This window comes from Saccostrea echinata, unplaced genomic scaffold, assembly GCF_033153115.1.
Source record: "Saccostrea echinata isolate AGI-Se365-2 ecotype Australia unplaced genomic scaffold, CSIRO_AGI_Sech_v1 ptg000025l, whole genome shotgun sequence".
Classification (NCBI taxonomy): domain Eukaryota; kingdom Metazoa; phylum Mollusca; class Bivalvia; order Ostreida; family Ostreidae; genus Saccostrea; species Saccostrea echinata.
The window spans coordinates 4,901,073-4,919,882 of record NW_026889774.1 but is presented as its reverse complement, the minus strand read 5'-3'; the positions used below and the strand labels follow the sequence as shown (position 1 = coordinate 4,919,882).

General features: G+C 32.2%; 1 protein-coding gene across 1 annotated transcript; it reads right to left on the bottom strand.

Moving 5' to 3' along the window:
• Nucleotides 1–2,405: 2,405 nt before the first annotated feature.
• LOC133192822 (uncharacterized) lies at nucleotides 2,406–17,170 on the bottom strand. Its single transcript, XM_061328829.1, has 10 exons — nucleotides 16,962–17,170; nucleotides 11,747–11,914; nucleotides 8,091–8,255; nucleotides 7,210–7,319; nucleotides 5,997–6,178; nucleotides 5,420–5,573; nucleotides 5,166–5,222; nucleotides 3,546–5,064; nucleotides 3,360–3,451; nucleotides 2,406–2,610 (listed from the first exon to the last, which is right to left on the bottom strand). Exons 1-10 carry the CDS (start codon nucleotides 17,168–17,170, stop codon nucleotides 2,501–2,503), a joined length of 2,766 nt encoding a protein of 921 aa, XP_061184813.1. The 3' UTR covers nucleotides 2,406–2,500.
• Between the last annotated feature and the right edge of the window lie 1,640 nt (nucleotides 17,171–18,810).

Here is an 18,810-nt window from a genome sequence, read left to right as displayed (position 1 = left end):
TGGGGAAAAAAAGAGAATTGTCAAAATTGTCCAAACTCGAAAAATCCTATGGGTGGGAGTTACGTTACAACTTACTTTCACAACTAAATTTTAACAATACATTACCAAATTTCCATGATTTAACAATACTACAACAAAAAAAGGCGGGGGAGGGGGGGGGGGGGGGAAGAATCAGCCTTTCAAAGAAAATTTTTAAATAGTAAAAAGTCACGTTTAGAAAAAAAAAAGGGGGGGGCTACCCCCCCCCCCCGATTCTACGTGCCTGCAAAAGACAAATAATTTCAATTCCCAAAGACATGTAGTTTGAAATCAATGTATATCAGAGATTTTTAGGACACCCAAACTTTGTATAAGATAGATATTTTTTTTCAGGGGACATTTGATTCTATAGGTGGGGAGGGAGTGCAAATCTTGTCGAGTCAGTTATTTTTGTTAATCTTCACCTGGCAGATTATATATTCATTTCTAGGGAAAAAAGAGATGTTTTTTTTCTTCACTATAAATGTTTGACAAGCAAAAACGGGGAGGGGGTGTCGAAACTATAAAAAAAAACTTTCTTATTTCCTAGACCTTTCAGCCCCCCCCCTCCCCCTTCACCAAACAAGAATCAAATTTTTGTCCGATTTTATTTCTTTAAAAACAATTGACAGAAAAATCTGATTTGTATATATGTCAAACTATTCCAAAATCGAAATTATTTGTCTTATGGATCAATAAGTAACACTGTTCTTACGAGTGTAGCTCGATTGAAAATGAATTTAGAACTAGAAATTCAATCCGATGTTTTCATAGACATCCACACGGAATTGTACCCGCCCATATCATTGTCTCTCATCAAATGTTTTTACTCTAATAGATGGAAATATGACGTAAGTTGCATATTTTTAATCTTGACAGTTAATGTTCCGCGGTCTTACAAGTTTTTTGGGAACTGACATTTCAAGCCATATAGGGTTGTTTGGAACTCTTAAACGGTAAATAAAGTATCTGGAATATACGATGGCCGATATCAGCCATGTCATTCTACAGTTAAATTAAGTGTAGAATGTCAGTGCTATGTACAGTTTGCTTTGTCAGGTTACTCATTGCTTGAGTAAAGTGTACAAGGTGTACACCAAGATTTCAACGCTGTCACGGCACTCACATTGCTCGGAAGATGTGAATTGTATACATGTGTTATTAATTGACGGTTTACTCCTATCTGCAATTGAAATTCTTCAAAAACATAAAAACAAATTCCTGGAAACAGCGGTAGGGACACAAAGGGTGCAACAAAATAAAACTTCTTGAGTTTTTGTGTTGATTAACAGAAGGATAATATATCAAACTTTCCCTACAAGTATAATTATATATATATATATATATATATATATATATATATATATATCACTTTCTTTTAAATTTATGTGATTAACAAATTTAATTAAAACTTGTCATATACTTGCAGAGTAAGGGCGTATTAAGTTTTTAGAACTTGTGCACACTCCCTTCTTACTTAAAAATAACAAAAATTTGTTGAAATTAAATCAGATTTGTAGGATTGATACACATTTGTATACATGTATTTTATCTTAATTGAGTGATATGACAAAGAAGCAAATGATAACTAGGTATACGTGTATACTGAATTATCGAATCTTTCAGACAACCTATTTAACATCAATGTTGCTGCACATTTAAGAAGCAACTAATTAATTGACAAACATTAATATATTTGAAAGGTACATGATCGTACTCTGCATTTTAGGGGAAAACACATCATTAAGAGTTGAAACGTCTCATTAAAAAAATTGAAAATGATATATTCCTAAGAAATAATCATTCTCAGAAATTACAACAAATGCAAATTTTGAATTTTTTTTTTACGACGGAGGGTGTCAGTCAGTCATTAAGGAATTTTAAACCGTCAATATTTCATTTCAAAGAAGAATGGGGACAGTAGCAAACAAATATTCTTCTAAATATAATAGGTTTAGCCTTATATATCTTTTTCCTACCAAAGGTTTTCTCTTTCATATGAAAACTTTATTGCCTCCTTGACCATACTTTATGCTCATACTGCTGTTTCCAGATGTAGGAATTTGTGTTTTATGTTTTTGAAGAATTTCAATTGCAGATAGGAGTAAACCGTCAATAACACATGTATACAATTCACATCTTCCGAGCAATGTGAGTGCCGTGACAGCGTTGAAATCTTGGTGTACACCTTGTACACTTTACTCAAGCAGTGAGTAACCTGACAAAGCAAACTGTACATAGCACTGACATTCTACACTTAATTTAACTGTAGAATGACATGGCTGATATCGGCCATCGTAGGAATAGGAGTCAAATATTACTCTCTGTCTTTACAAGTAACATATGAAGGATAGTTATTAAACTTTCCATTTCATTTATTCCCTTGCTGCTGAAAATGAGTTGTCTCTTCTACATTTCAAATCTTATGTACCATTCAGCCACTAACTTTATAAACCATGCTAATAGTCCATGTACTATGATTTCAAGACATTCTTTTGCGTTGAATTCCTCTGTGTAATATAAAGTCTATAATTTCTATGATGGATAGAAAGCTGGCTCCTAGAAACAGGCCCATGGTTCCCCCGATGTCACCTTCAAAAATGAAATCACATAATTATAATAGCTGGTTAAATGGTTAACAAACCACAAGAATATCAAAACTATTCCATGGAGAAATCGGTTTTTTTACCGGACTTTAACAAAAGTACAAATTGATTTTGGTCATAATTACATGGAGTATAGATGTCTGGTAATTGAAAATGACAAAGATCTTCATTATTAGACAGAGATCTCCTGTGACGTCAGGGTTAGACGAGAGGAGTTCATTTTTTTGATTAAAAAAGTTTCTACAGACTTATGCACGTCATTTTGACTCCAGGCAATTTCATTTATTGTAATGAACAACACTAACATTAATTTTTAAACATCCAATGGGAATCATGCAAGGTTAACCCCCGCTGGGGTGTTATATATAATTACATAAATAATGATTTTATGCACGGTGGATTAAAATTTTGCAAGAGTCACAAATAGATTTACCTAATGCAAGGATACTTTCATGTTGTCATAATGAGCGTAGACCGAGAAAGTATACGAATCATTCAAAGTTTTGCCAATTGGAAATGTAAGAAATATAAATAGCTTAATTAATACATCGATTTCCATTTGTAGAACAAATTAAAAAAAAAGAAATAAAAGATAGTTTGAAAATGTTTTATGTGAAAAGGTTCACTACATGCAATGCTTCTCATAAACCAGGACTGTATAGCAGGTATTAGTATATGATACTGAAAATGAAAATCACATAACTGTATGTAATAATGTAACTAAAGCCTACTTACACCATAGTGAAAACATGCTGTAAGCAACTTGTTGATGTATTTTTTCGTAACTCATCTCTCGATAAAAAATATTTATCTGCAGAAGGTTGTCCCTGTAAAGTAATAATTCTTTATTTTAAAAAAATCGGTTAACGAAAAACGATAAACGAAAAAAAAACCCAACTGATTTGCGTAAAAATTAGATACCTAATAAAATTGCTATCTATCTTCAAAGAAGTCTTAAATTCTTTCATATGTTCTACGATGCTTTTGAATGTAGATAAGAGCTGGGCGTCGCTGCTTCCTATCACATCGGAAAATCTCACATAGTCTAAAATAGCTGTGAAGCTTTCATTCAAATCGGTTGTAACTTCTGTTAAGTTGGTTAAATATTCCGTTTTATTGACGAACTCGTAATATTCCCAAGAATCTTCGTCATTTATAATATTCTCCCATATATCTCTCGAAATAAACTGCAGTCTACTTATCCAGTCTGTGAGGGACGTTTGTCTGTTTTTTAACATTTGAAAATAAAATTGGAATTCTGTAAGAATGCTGTCTGTTGTGTTAGAAAGAAACACTTGTGCTACATCCAGTTTTGTTGCATTTGCACTTAAGTATTGCTCCAAGTTACGATCCATGTTTTCTATCGGTTTCAACACATCTTCATCAAAATCAGCGTTTTCAGAATGTATTGAGTATATACTTTGATTGAGGTTTTGAAATACCAACTGAAATTCGTTCCACTTTAATTCAAAGTGTTCAAGTTTCTCTTCAAGTATCCGTTTAGGCCTATCTATAATTTCATAGTAGAATAAACTTCGTGCAAACACCCAGTTTCGCATGGCATGTCGAAAGTCCTCCACACAAAGCCCTAATTCTGTATCATTAAGCATTCCGTAGTAATAAGCGACTACTGCCAAATTTTTGCATAGGTTTAATGCTTTCACTGTGCTATTCAAATGTCTTTCATATCGTTCTGTTGATTGATTTGCATATAAATTGTGATTTAAAGAATCTTTCATTAATTTTTTAGGCGCTGCAGGGTTATTGTGATCCCGTGGTGTGTCCATGAATTGATAATTAAATATTTTCTCCCCTAAATTGTAAGCATCTTTTAAAGATGTATAGTTCACCATGACTCTCTCGATGATTTCAATTCTACTGTCTATCTTATCCATCAAATTTTCATAGAGAAAAAGTCGAAAAGAATCATTCTGAAATTTTGCATCTGTGAGTTTTCGAATCGTTTTCTCGATTTGTAATATAAATTCTGCATATGCCAGCGGTACAATGTGCATGTGACGCTCTTCCATTGCATCACGTGCCCTCATAAAATTTTTCTCCATTATGTATATTTGGAATTTGTATAGATAGTCCTTAAAGTTGAAATGTCTCTTCATATCTTTGTACATCGTGTTCGTCTTTTTCATTAAATGATTAACCATTTTCACAAGCCTATTGTACACATACGATGCTTGTTCAGTATTTGTTGTTAAGTTGGTGTAAAAATTCTTCACTTTCGATATTTTTGAATCTTCATATCTAGATGTGACTTCAGTTGCTTTTAAGAGAGCGGCAGCCAATTTAGAGGTATCATTAGAAGACAAATATTTTCTGAGATTGTAGTCCGACGTTGTACCATATGATAAGTCTGTTTCGAACACCCGGAACTTACATGAAACGGGACAAGAACATAGTTTATGAAATAATGTTGGAAACGTTTCTGTAAAGAGAACAAAAAATAAAAAGTGAACTTTTTCTTCGATGATATTTGAATTTATATATTCTTGATTAATTCAATTTAAAAAAAACCCACTAACACACCTATGACGTTTTTAAGACACCCATAGTACTGATCTAGTCTGCACACTGGTGGTTCGCCTGAAATTAAGCAAAATTGATGACTGTAAAAAGTAATTATTAAAAAGAATAAATACAAAGCAACATATTAACCTTTTTAATTGATGTAAGAAATACCTTATATAGAAAAAAAACCGGATATCATTACGTTTACTACTTGCAATATCAGTGAAATGAATGGTTACGTTGTTTCAGTAATACAATTCATTTCTGAGTACCATTTTTATGAGGCATGTACAAGGCCCGGCAACCACAGATTTTCTTGGCTCTTTTCGTCAAGCAGTCTAAACGGCAGGCATCAGTACTGTAGGTATCTATGTACTCCAACGCCTTCTCATGACAAGTACCGTGAGGTTCTGGAAGGTTCTCCAGCTACAACAACAAGCATTTAATGTTGCTATCTATTTTATAAAGGTCTATCAGCTTTTGATATTTTTTTTTATTTTAATAAACATTAGAGAATAATAAAAAGCAATAAATATCAATAATGCTTGTGGATAAAAGCAATACAAAACAGGATGTTTATTCAGTGAAGAAACTAAGTAAGTGTACATCAGGTAACATGGAAGATATTTTATATAAGAAAACATTTACAAAAAAAAATTGTTAATTACATTTATACTACAAAAAGCCTCATTTGCTGAGGTAAGTAAATTAAATATAATAGACAAAAAATATCACAACGATACAGTGTTAGATGTATGTATTGCTTTGATATTAAGTATTCAAAGAAACAAAATGGATTAAATACATAATTGATAATTATGAAAATTTTGTTTCATTTTCAGTATTTACCTCTATGACTTTCATTCCCACAAAGACCCTGGACCCGGGTGAAATGGCCTGACCTAGAGCGTGTACCATTGGAATATCCTTGTGGTCGTGTATGAGCATTTTTATTCCTGCCGCGTCGTGGGGACCCGGCATGTACTCATACTGCTCAATGTTTAGAGTCAGACGAAGGCCATTCTCAATACCTGATTGGAAACAAGAAAGTCAAGTTCTTTTAAACATGTCAGATGTAAGTTATGAAAAGATAAAGAATTAAACACTGATTGACCAAGAGTCTAATCAAGATAGTGTTCTAGGTGTATCTTTTATCTTTTAGAGATATGTTACATATGATATTCTATTTACTAATGTGAAACAAAATAACCAGTATTTAAAAGAAAATATTTGAAAATATTTTCTTTTTACACTGTATGACAAAAATAAGAATGGGATTTATCGAAAAAGTAAACGGAGTTTAGATCAATTAAGTGAGTCGATAATGTTTCTGATGCTATATACCTCCTCTATGGCACCTGATCCCACCTCTGAAATTTTTAGAGGTCCTGTTTTCTTTCCTCACAATTTGTACTGTCTAAATGCCTTCTGAGCTTGATTACTGTTCGTTATCTTTATATTTCAATTCAAAACTGTCAATTATTATTTTAAGAATTAAACATGGTAAGGAGGAATGTTACACAAAAATTTTAATCAAGGGATCTTTACGACGTGTCTGTTGAAATATGGAAAGGTTAATATTAGCTGCTAATTACTAGTATTTTATATGATTTTATTTTTTTTTTTCCCGAGAAAGTGCAAAGACTTTCTTACAAATTTTATCCATAGGTTTAAAAATATTAAAAAAATTATATTTTTTTATATCAAAAATTATTTTTAATGAAAAAATTACAAAAGTCTATGTGGCTCTTCGTAACATATTTTATTAGATATTCCTATTGTGCATTTATTAACCACAAATTTAAAACTCTTAATCATCTCATTTGCAAACAAAACAATTTTTATATTTTTTTTCAAAAAATACAAAACAGAACCTATAAAATAATTAAGAGCTATATCAATTTTCCCCTGATTAAACCAGATTTCAAAAGAGAAGTCTTAAAGATCCATGATATAAAATGGTGGTGTAGCATTCCACCTTATAACAAGAAAAGATTGTAAGAACCTCTGCAAAACTAACGCCACAAAAAACCTAAAAAGAAAATGTCTTTAAAACTATTACCTGGAGAAGAAACTCTCTCATTGTTGCTTTTAAAAGTATAACAGACGCCATGATCTGTGACGTATTGTTCAAAGTCGTCTGCTGTCAATGTCTGGCCCATCCACACTATCCTGTTAAATGAAAAAGACGTAATGCCGATAATTTGATGCTCCTGCCTCAAATGATATTTCTTATGCTGTAAACCAAATATTATTCGCGACTTGTTAGTTTGAATCAATTCACGATGATTAATTTTCGCCGAAAGAATAATTCAACATATTAACACATTTATATAAAACAAATTGATTATTAAGTTTGAGAACAATTTATTATAAAACAATCCATATTGGACACTGGGGACTGACAACGTTTACAGCTAAAATATTCAATTATCAGCTAAATAAATACTGAACAATCAAGAATAAATTACATCTTGAATTTGACATATACTGTAAAACATGAAATATACACTCTGCAATGAATGTTAAACATAATTACAAGATTAAACATAATTAAACATAATTACACAGTGAAATAAATAGGACATGCGAAAATAAAAGTTTACAGACGCAGAAATTAGAGATTGTTGAATAAAGTGTCTGTGAGCTTTTGAATATTATAATGTAAGTGAGTACGATGATTTTTTTTTGTTTTTTTAATAATGACAAATTCTTGCAAATATACTGTACTTGGGTACTTTTTCTCCGTTTTACTTTCACTTTGGCAAACTTGCAAACGATTTGGTCCCGCATCTGTTTTAAAGGACAGATGACCCTGTCTCTGTTGAATTCGTCCCGTTAACATGATCAAATATGATCTCAGAGTTAATCCACAGGCATCAATATTACAACATTGTACATAGCTTTGTAACAATTAAAATATAGTTCTTTTGTCTTCCTTACTTGAATAAGAAGTCTTTGCGTTTATGTGCTCCTTGTAAATAGAGATCCTTCAGAGTTGTATTCTCCGCTAAGTATTTCTTAAGACTCTCTGAATTAAAATTTTCAGGTTCAGTAAACATGTCTTCAATCAATTTATACCGGCCTGCTGCAGCTGCAAAAGTAGCCCTGAAAAGAACGACAGCCAATCATATGTGTAGGAAAATACGCAAGTGCTTCCATATCATTTTCAAAAAGAAAGAAAGAAAAACAAAGAAATAAAGAAAAAAGAAAACTATTAACTGATTAAAAGAAAGAAAAGTACTTATTTATTTTTCTATCTATAAACTAAAAATATATATGTTTTATTGTTTTTAGTTTAATATTACAAACAGTTGTGATATACATCTTATTCTCAGCTTTTATAGCAATACATTTTTTGTTAATAATTCGATATCCATAAGTTGAAAATAATTATAAATTTACAGTAAACACTTGGTATAAAAGGGATTTCAAATGTTTCTCTTACTTTGTGTACTTGCATAGTAACAATGTCATACAATTATAGGGCTAAGAATAAACAAGAGGCCCACCTGAGTATAATACAACAATTTACAGGATCCATAGAGTATAAAATGAACTGAAAGGTGAAGCTTTGTTGCCCAAAAGCAAGAAAAATAGGGTGATCAGGATCAACAAAATAATTAATCTAGTATTCATTGACAGTTTATAAATAAGGTTCTAATCTGGTCCCCATTTATCACTTTCACTATACAGTATATTAAAAAACTATCAGTGCTTCTGTACTATTTTAATTTCTTGTTGAAATCTCTGACATTGGCCTCTCTTGGTCTTTGATGAGCATTTAATAAGACAAGTTATTTTTGTTCCATTTTTATTTATCTATTACTTGCAAGTTTACCTGATCATTAAAACTATGAAAATACTTTTTGTATTATACAATAAAAACTCTTGCATAATTCTCTTATTCTATTTACCTTTCAAGTACATTGTTTACAGTGATTAATTATAAGAAGTAAACGGCAAAGGGGAATAACTCCTCTCAGTAGAATACAAATTAATAGAGCCCTGGCCAGGACCAGAACACTTGACCAAATGGTCCAGATGTTCAAAAATCCGGTAAAAATACCCCTCCTTATTAAAACTTTTCATCTTTTTGCCTCTGATATGCCCAAGTGCAGAGAAAATTTTTAAAGAAATAATGCATTTTTACTACAGATTCACTATATCATCAATAGAGCCCCCCCCCCCCTCCACACCGAGAAACTCTAGAGTCTCTCACCATGTGACCAGAAGTTTGGTCATCATAAGTAATCACTTTGTTTATCTGCTTAACACTAAGGAGCATGCAGACAGGATTATTTAATAGAATTAATGCATTTTCACTATATTATCAAGAGCCCCACCCTTACACCAGCACATCTGACCCGGAGTCATGCAATTCACTACTCTGGAAGAAGCACTCTTGCTCATCATAACTATTTACTTAGCTTCTTTGCTTTTTAACCAGAAGCAGAAAAGAATATTTTCAAAGAAATTTTGCTTTTTCACTATATAATCAATAGACCCCCCCCCCTTTTCACTAGAACCCTTGACCCTGGGGCCATGAAATTCACAATTTTGGAAGAGGCATCCGTGCGTATCATAACAATGTACTTAGTTTGTTTAAATAGTACACAGCGGCAGAGATGAAGATTTTCAAAGAAAAAATTCACCTTCACTATAGGATTTAGCCCCACCCTAGAACCAGAACCCCTGTCCCTGGGGAAATGAATTTCACAGTTTTGGAAGAGGCATCATTGCTTATCATAACAGTATACTTAGTTTGTTTTAAAAATACCCAAGAGCAGAGAAGAAGATTTTTAAAGCATTAATGCATTTTCACTTTATAATAAATAGAGCCCCGCCCTAACATCAGAACCCCTGATCTAGGGGTCATGAAATTCACTATTTTGGAAGAGTCACCCTTGCTTATCATAGCTATGTTTTTAATTTGTTTCAATAATACCCAGGAGTAGAGAAGAAGATTTTCAAAGAATTAATGCACTTTCACTATATGATCTATATAGCCCCACCCTATAACCAGAACCCCTGCCTCTGGGGCCATGAATTTCACAATTTTGGTAGAGTCACCCTTGCTTATCATAACTATGTTTTCAATTTGTTTCAATAATACCCAACCAGGAGTAGGAGTAGAGAAGAAGATTTTCAAAGAAATAATGCACTTTCACTATATGATCTATATAGCCCCACCCTAGCACCAGAACCCCTGACCCTGGGGCCATGTATTTCACAATTTGGGTAGAGGGCTCTATGCTTATTACAATCATGCCAACAGTTTGACTGCTTGAGGTCCAGGAGTAAAGAAGAAGATTTTTAAAGATTGCATTAATTTTGGTGGTTTTAGCCCTACCCCTCAGGCCCAAGGGGGGGGGGGCAGGGACCATGATATTCACAAATTATGTTCCCCTTCACACATAGATGCCATATTCTAAAATTGGCTGAAATTGGTTCAGCGGTTTCAGAGAAGAAGCTGAAAATGTTCAAATGTTAACACACGACGCACGACGGACGACGACGGACGAAAACAGATAGCAATAGGTCACCTGAGTGACTCAGGTGACCTAAAAACACACAACTCCTTGGATGAAAATCCTATTCCATCATAAACCAAGACCACTTTCTACATTATCGAAAGTTTAATGAGATAATATTCATTTTAAACGTAGAAGTTCAAACTAATTCACTGTAAATCTACTTTTCTGGACACTCAAATTTAGCTGTCAGAAAAGCTGAAAATTCTCCAGCATCTATAGAGGACGTCGCTCCCAGTGAGACTCCAACCAGTAGAAATTATAAAATCAGCATTTTAAACGCTGAAATGCAACTTGTTCATTTTAAATCTCCTTTTCTAGACACTCAAGGATAGTTGTCAGAAATGCTGAAATCCACCAGCTTCTAGGGAGCTTCGCCCCAAGACCCTATGAAATTCCATGATAAAATCAACAATTTATATGTTTACAATCAGAGCAATTCATTTTAAAATCACCTTTTCTTGAAAAGAAATAAAAATTTGCTGCCAAAAATGCTAAAAAATTCACCAGATTCGCCCTGGACATATTGTGGGGCCTCCAAATCCCATTCTTTATTTTTACATCCACATCAATTATACCCTAGCTACGCCCTTGGTCAACCTTTGTAAGTAGTGTAAACAACTTTGCATGCAGTCTTTTTTTGACGTAATATTTTTTTTCCACTCTCCAATACTATATTGCTTATTTAAATTAAATATGAAACAATCAAGTGGCAAATTCCTAAGAATACTCCCGATTTAGCTATTTTGATACAGCTAAATGAATGCAGCATAATATATATATTTAATTCAGTTATATTATCTTTGTCTCTATATCATCGTGTTATTTAATTTTATCTTTATGACAGATGTGACTTTATTAAACGCTTTTAGCCATATATTTTTTGTGTATCATTAGAAGTATTGTGGGATATTTCGAATATCATTGCATTCCTAAAATGGTGTGAACTTCTTTTTGAAAGGTTCATTGTATGACTAATCCTTCTTATAAAATTCACAGACAATCCTTAGATGGAATTTCCACCAGTCTTACATACAAAGTTTGCCGGTAAGACCATATACTTACTTGAAAGCATTTTGGTTACATATGGTCACTGCTGGGAAGATAAGTGAGCTATTGTAGTTGACCTGAACATTGACAGTGACTGGATTACTGATGAAGTAGCAGACTCGATCTATTATCTGGTACACGAGTACTCCAAGACACACCAAAAGCAACAGCAACCAAACCAGCCTAAATCATGTAAGAAACTGGTATAATTTACAGATTTCATTAACTGTAAATATAGTATAACTTTCTGTTGTTGTTGATATAATGTCAACATTGTTCAATGCTCTTCTTTTGAAGGGAAATAAAAAACAAATTATTTGACTTTTTCGAAAATCGAAGTCTTAAGATAGAAATCTAAACACATTTTGCTCAAATATTTCAAAATATTTTTTTTGGGAGGGGGGGGGGGGTCAAAATCAATTTGAAAAACAAGAAAGCAAGATGTTTATAAAGAACAAAAAACGGTCCCTGAGGTATGATTTTCATGAATGGGGGAATACAGTTTATGCGGTATTTCCATTAAAACAATTTGAGTAATTGTAAAAACAATTTTTATAAAGTTTCGATCCTTTGCTTTTCATTACTTTTTATTCACATGGGTGGTACGTCATTATGAAAACACAATACTAATCATGCCGTAAGTGATTGAATTAAATGAAAAAAAATAAAAACACTTAATGGAAATTTCCTCACACGCAATCTACTATCACCTACGTAAACCTAACTTGAAAAGAATAATGTTTACTTATGACATGCACGACAGATTTGTTAATGGGAAAGGTCGGAAGAGGACAGTGCACGATAGGCTACAAGAACAATACTAAATTATTTAGATTATTGTAAACGTTCATAGCAGTCTTAAACGTTGAATAAACTGTCATGTTGACTTGCTTTAGCTTTACAATTTTTCGTAGTCCTTTATTAAATTACTACTTGTGAAATCGTGCAAAAAGTTTTGCAGATAAAGATTTGTTTCCTTTGTTTCTTATGAATGTGACTTCTTAAAAAAAAATGATATTCTGTTTTTTTTGTTGTTTTTTTTTCACTGGTAATTTTTTAATCAGCATTAAACAAGAAAAACTTATCATGCCGATGAATAGATTCTTCCTTTTTTCAATTGAATATTAAAAATGATGATCTGAATTCGTAAATAAAATCAATGATTTACCTTGCAGCTGAAATAAAACGTACCAGTCAAAATAAAGATTTTGCAAATAACTGTTCATGATTTAATTTTAAAAATGGCTATAATTTTAACCTAGAGGCACTGTGGGCACTTAGCTCACAAGATGATACCCCCGCTCAAATATGAGTATAATAGTAAGGTCCATTTTTTGCCATGGGAAACCTCACATATCTGTCCGATCATAAAAAAGAAACTGCACAACGGCACTAAGTAAGACATCGTCGCAAGCCACAGGTTTTGTGTCCATTCTATTTCCACAAACCCGTGTTTGTGGAAATAGAATGGACACAAAACCCGTGGCTTGCGACGATGTAAGTAAGAAAGATTCTGTGAAAGTCTCATTAGATTTTGCTCAGTGGTATAGGAGAAGTTGCAGATAAGAAATGAGTATCTCCAATGTTATAAAGATAATGACAGTGTCAAGGTTTTGCTATGGGAAACCCCAAATAAGCGTCAGATCGAAACAAGAAATAGGAGATGCACAATCGCACTACCTGTTAAAGACTATTAAAGACTATGACTATGAAAGTCTCATTGAATTCTGTTCAATTGGCTTAAGAGATGCATGTAGACAAGAGATTAGTACCCCCAATATTATAGAAATAATGGTAGTGTGCAGGTTTTGATGTGGGATCCAAATTTTTGTTTTTTAAAGACATCAGATCTATGCATGTGTAATTTTAACCAGTTAAATCCAATCAATGAATTTTCTTTGCTAGATCATTTAAACGTAAATATTGTTTTAAGAAACACTCAAAAACAAGGTACTTTAACATACCGTATCTAGTTTTAACAAGTGAATAAAAAAACTTTGATGCATGTCAAACATCATTGAAAATTATCTCTACTTGATGGGGGTTTTGCAATGGATCTGCATGGCTGGATATTTATTTCATCCTCGAATTTGCAATTTCCCCAGACTTAATTGCAAAGAGCTTCTCCAATTCTCTCATACCAATTTAATTTTGCCAGCTGTCGATATAAATGTTCTGTTAAGAGCAAGAGATTGTCAGAGTTCAGTTAGTATCCGTAATTTAAGCTGATATTTACATATTAATGGCAAAGACAGGAATCAATTCTACACATGATAGTGAAAGAAGTAGGACTTTATTAGATGAAAACTGGATTTATTTATAATAGTCATTAAAACACAGAGCTTCCAGTTTATTATGTGTATGGGGGTTGAAATAAAAGGTACAAAACTCTTGAAATAAAAGGAAATTTTTTTATAGCGAGTCAGCCAAAAATATTAGTTAACCTTACTCAAAAATTTCATAAATTGATCTAAGGAAGAGAACATGATTTCGATTTCACTGATTTCATGGTACTAATGTGAATTAATGCAGTTAAAACAATAAGCTCACATCTATTTCTGTCCACCTGACTGTTTAATAACAACAATATCATTTTTAAATTAAATATTTGTACCTTCGTTATTTCAACGAGGGCTATAAGTGTGCTTTCTACAAAAGTTTAGAGTCTTTTGGTTGGAGGAGTTAAGCACATTAAGAAAAGTGAAGAACAGTATATATACTAATTTGAACATTTGAAAGGTAAAACTTATAATTTAGATTAAATAACTCAATGTGTGAAGTGCTTAAACAACCATATTAAAAAAATTAATATAAAAACGCTTTTTTGCTAATTGTTAATTCTAATGACATTACTCTTGTCTTTTAAAAAATACTGCATGTGTATATTTACAAATATAAACCGAGGTCCCGTGTCGCAGTAGGTGCTGACACGAAAAAGATCCCTCACTGCTCAATGGCCCTAAGTGCCGAGCATAGGTCAAATTTTTTAGCCCTCCACCGGCAAGTGGTGGCGTCACTACATGAGTGAAAAATTCTCGAGAGGGACGTTAAACAACAAACAAACAAACAAAACAAAACAAATGTTAGGGTTAAATCCCTTTTACCTCCTTTAAATATAACCAAAGGGTAAAGCCAGGGTCCTGCAGTTTGTTGGTGGGTGGTTTACTACCTTAAGTAGCTTTAGTACACTACATAATGGGAAGAAAAATCTGATAATAAATGTTACCAAAGCTCAAAATGCTTCAAAGGATACCATGTAGAGAGGCGTTTTGATCAATGTTTTTTTTATCCATTAAGAGTACTTGAAAACATAGACAAACTCCAGAATAGGTACTTATATTATTGATGTAGGTACATTCATTTTCTACAAGAATTTGAATTTAAGGTGAATTGAAATACTTCAGATTTTTAACATTGCTTTATAAGAACTTTAAATGATTTTTTGTGATCAGGTTATGTGTTTTATTTCAAACTTTCAACATCTGTGTTAAGTACATTTATCATGTATTTGAATTTCAAATCAATATTGTATGCTTTTTTAATCAATCATAAATGTCTTATACAACTGTATTTCGAATTAACCATACATCAATGGCGTATATTTATTTTGGTTAAAATACTATCAAATGCATTATGTAAATTATTCTGATAGAGAATACATACTTGGATTCAAGGTCATCTCCAGTTTCAGGAATGTAAAATTTGGGAACAATACCTCACGTCAGAAGTAATTTAAATGTTTTGTGAAAGCTTTGAAGAAGACAATTGCTTTTATCAATGAGGTGAAAATTGCTATAAATCAATTAAAAGTTATATAATGACATTAAATAACAAGTTACCAAACCTATTAATCACGAGTATGGGTCTGTGAGCTTAAGTAACTGATACATATATTGGTAGACATTTTCAGGAGATTGAAAAAGTTCAATTTTATTGACCTATCTAGACAAGTGATATTGTTGTCTCATTCCTATCTAGGTACGTACTCTGATTGCGATGTGATTCTTGTCCAAATATGAATTCTTTATTTTAAAAGTAAAGCAAATTATGAATATTGCTTCAATTGAAGGAAGGGAGGGTATTGAATTTCAGGAAAAGGGTCAGAAATTAGAGTTAAGTAAGACTAATTTTCCCCGAAGCCTGCAGCGGAACTTACTTGTAATTTTTAAAACATTATGGTAAAAGATCTAGTCATCAGTTAAAAAGGTACATTTTTATATCGGGAAATGAAACAGAAGAAAATGCTATTTAGCAGATTTCTATAGGACAAAACAAAGAAGTATCGAATCTCACAAAATTTGGCAATGAATTATTTTTTGTATCAACCTTATCAGTCTTGTTAACTATAGGGTTCTGTTAGAGGTATTCAGAAAAATACATAATATACTTGAAATGTATTATTTTCCTCACATTGATAGCCAACTAACTTTGTTAATTTTGAATTTTCTTTTTCATAATCTTATAGAAAAAAAACCAGATTTTGTGGGATTTTTATTTGACAATCTGTTAGACACGAGGTTTTTGTTATTTTTTCTATCTTGTAGGCACCATTCCAAGTGAGACGAATGATAAAATAAATGTGCGCGTTGTTTTTAATGTTTGACCTTCCATCAGGAATGGGTCAAGCAGTAAGTTTTATTGATTCATGTCATAACGTTTGCCAAAATAAGATATCTGCGGGTATGACCTAAAAGCCAAGTCCGGTTTGTATATAGAGAGAAAATATAACTAAATACAATTGAAACAATTATCTCATAGGAATTCTTGTTATATTGGAACTTTTTAAAGAAGTAGGTAAAACGAAAGGATTTTGCGTCTCTTAAATGGGACAAATTGATATCATTTCTCTATTTTGCCCCTATTAATTTCATATCCCATTATTCACGATTTTTTTTTGATATTCTATGTGTAGACATTTCACATAACCCTCAGTGGTGAATTTAAAGGAGATTCTCATATTTTTCTCATTCTATCGAGATTATAAATTAAATAAACATATTGCAAGCTTGAAGGTCTTTACATAATATATCTAGAATTCTTTAAAAGAGATTTCCGAAATTGTTGTTTTTACACTTGATAAATAATTATCGCTCAAAATTTTGAATTTTTTGACTTGCAAGAATAAATTTGTTTTTGCTACATGTATATTCTAGAGGAATGAAGTGTCCATGCATTGATATAAAATTCGAAATATAGTTTACACTTAAAAAATAAAATTTTAGGAACGTACCGCCTAAAACAACCTGAAGATGGTTCCGTCACATACTTAATCCCGTGAACAGAGCTGGTATCTCCGAAGAGATAAAATTCCTCACAGAGCGAAGTCTTGTCTCTCTTTATCTGCTGCTTTTCCATTTTGACACTGGTATCTAACATATTGATCATCTCATCCCTTATAGCACCGTTAGTTCTGGTGTGATTGAGGTGAATACTGGCCATCTACATTAGAATTGAGCTTCTTATATCCATTATGTTTTGATATGCAGCAATGGATTAGTTTAAGTATCAAGACATTTAAAAAACTTTCAACAAGGTTTTTATTTTATAGAATTTGTTTTAATTGTATTGGTATGTGCAAATAGATGTACCTGATTATTTTAAATGGTCTTCTAAACCCCTTGACAAGATCACAAAAGAAATAGATTCCAATTCAGAACTATTTTAGATATGAGAAATCTGCCTCCCTCTCCCATTCATTAATATATTTAATATATGCAACACTTTATTATTAATTAGTAAGATATCGGTAATGAAATATATGTATATAGATAACGAACAGTCATCACATTATAATTTAATCTTCGATTCATTTTTTTAAAGAAAAAACATCAAATCATACCTTGAAAGTTAAAAATCAAAGCAGTCTAGATAGAAATTTTACGGCATCTTAAATAGCGGAAGGTCCAAGGATTCGCAATTCTTCTGAATTATCTGTGTAGAAATCAAGAAAAGGCACACAGAGCAGGTTAATAAACATCTAATTATTTGTGGCAAGAGAGTGACCTGGGTGCATTTTTTGAGCTCAATTCAAAATATGTTAAGATGGTTTTAATGCTTTAATAGCATAGAAATACAAGTACATGTGTGTACGATTTTAGAGATGTTATTTGTCCTCTGTGTGAAACAACACTTTCCCAAAGAGTTTTACAAGTCTAATTGTGGTCTATATCTGTCTAAAATGACGCTCTGATTTAACGCTTCTAGTATTTGGTGGTCCATAAGCAATTTAATTATCTATTTTTTTAAGTAGTACAGAAACTTACATTTCTTAATTTAACAAGCTTGTTATCTTTTATTACATTACTGTGATTTATTCATTGAATAAAAGTGATATTCTCTCACAGTGTGAAAGGATACCAAAGTGATATTCTCTCACAGTGTGAAAGGATATCAAAGTATGTAAAATATAATTTCTGGCCTGTAATAAGATTGAGATATTTAACTAAACCATCTTGACAGAGACTAAAACTGCCAATTTCTTCCCAAATATGTTGCTAAAATCCATGTTACAATGTTTTCATCTCACAACTGCTAAGCCATGACGTCTCAACTGCTCAACTATGACGTCACAGTCTATTACATTGTGTTAAGAAAAGACAGAGGCAAAGGGGAAATCAAAGAAAATGTAATAAATAGAAAATTCAATGTTTTGTAGTTGGATATGGAATTTATTTCACTCGTGAGACAGGATTTTTTTATATTTTCACTCGTGCTTCTCGTGCTTCGCACTCGTGAAAATATCAATAAATCCTGTCTCACGAGTGAAATAAATTCCATATCCAACTACAAAACATTGAATATTCTCTATATATTTCACACCTTGCATGTATCATAATGATGTCGAGTATGTCAATCAGGCAATTATGTCATTCCATTTTTTATTACAGAATTTAGACGAGACCTGAAATATGGACATAAACTTTTTAATGGTTTTGAAACGGAAAACGAATTTCAATTCATGTAGAATACATCCTTTCAAAAATGATAGCAATGAAATGTGTAGTTACCGAACAGAACTCATGCTAAAGAGTCCATTTTAACAATACAAACTATCAGCAAAGCACAAGAGAATCTCTGAA

What these genes read in the sequence shown, in the direction of transcription:
- LOC133192822 (XM_061328829.1), bottom strand. Translation starts at nt 17,170, where the DNA reads ATGGCCAGTATTCACCTCAATCACACCAGAACTAACGGTGCTATAAGG. An exon ending in TGGGAATGAAAGTCATAGAG is followed by an intron (nt 5,574 to 5,996) that starts GTAAATACTGAA and finishes TTGTTGTTGTAG; the next exon opens with CTGGAGAACCTTCCAGAACC. An exon ending in GTGTCTTAAAAACGTCATAG is followed by an intron (nt 5,065 to 5,165) that starts GTGTGTTAGTGG and finishes TTCTCTTTACAG; the next exon opens with AAACGTTTCCAACATTATTT.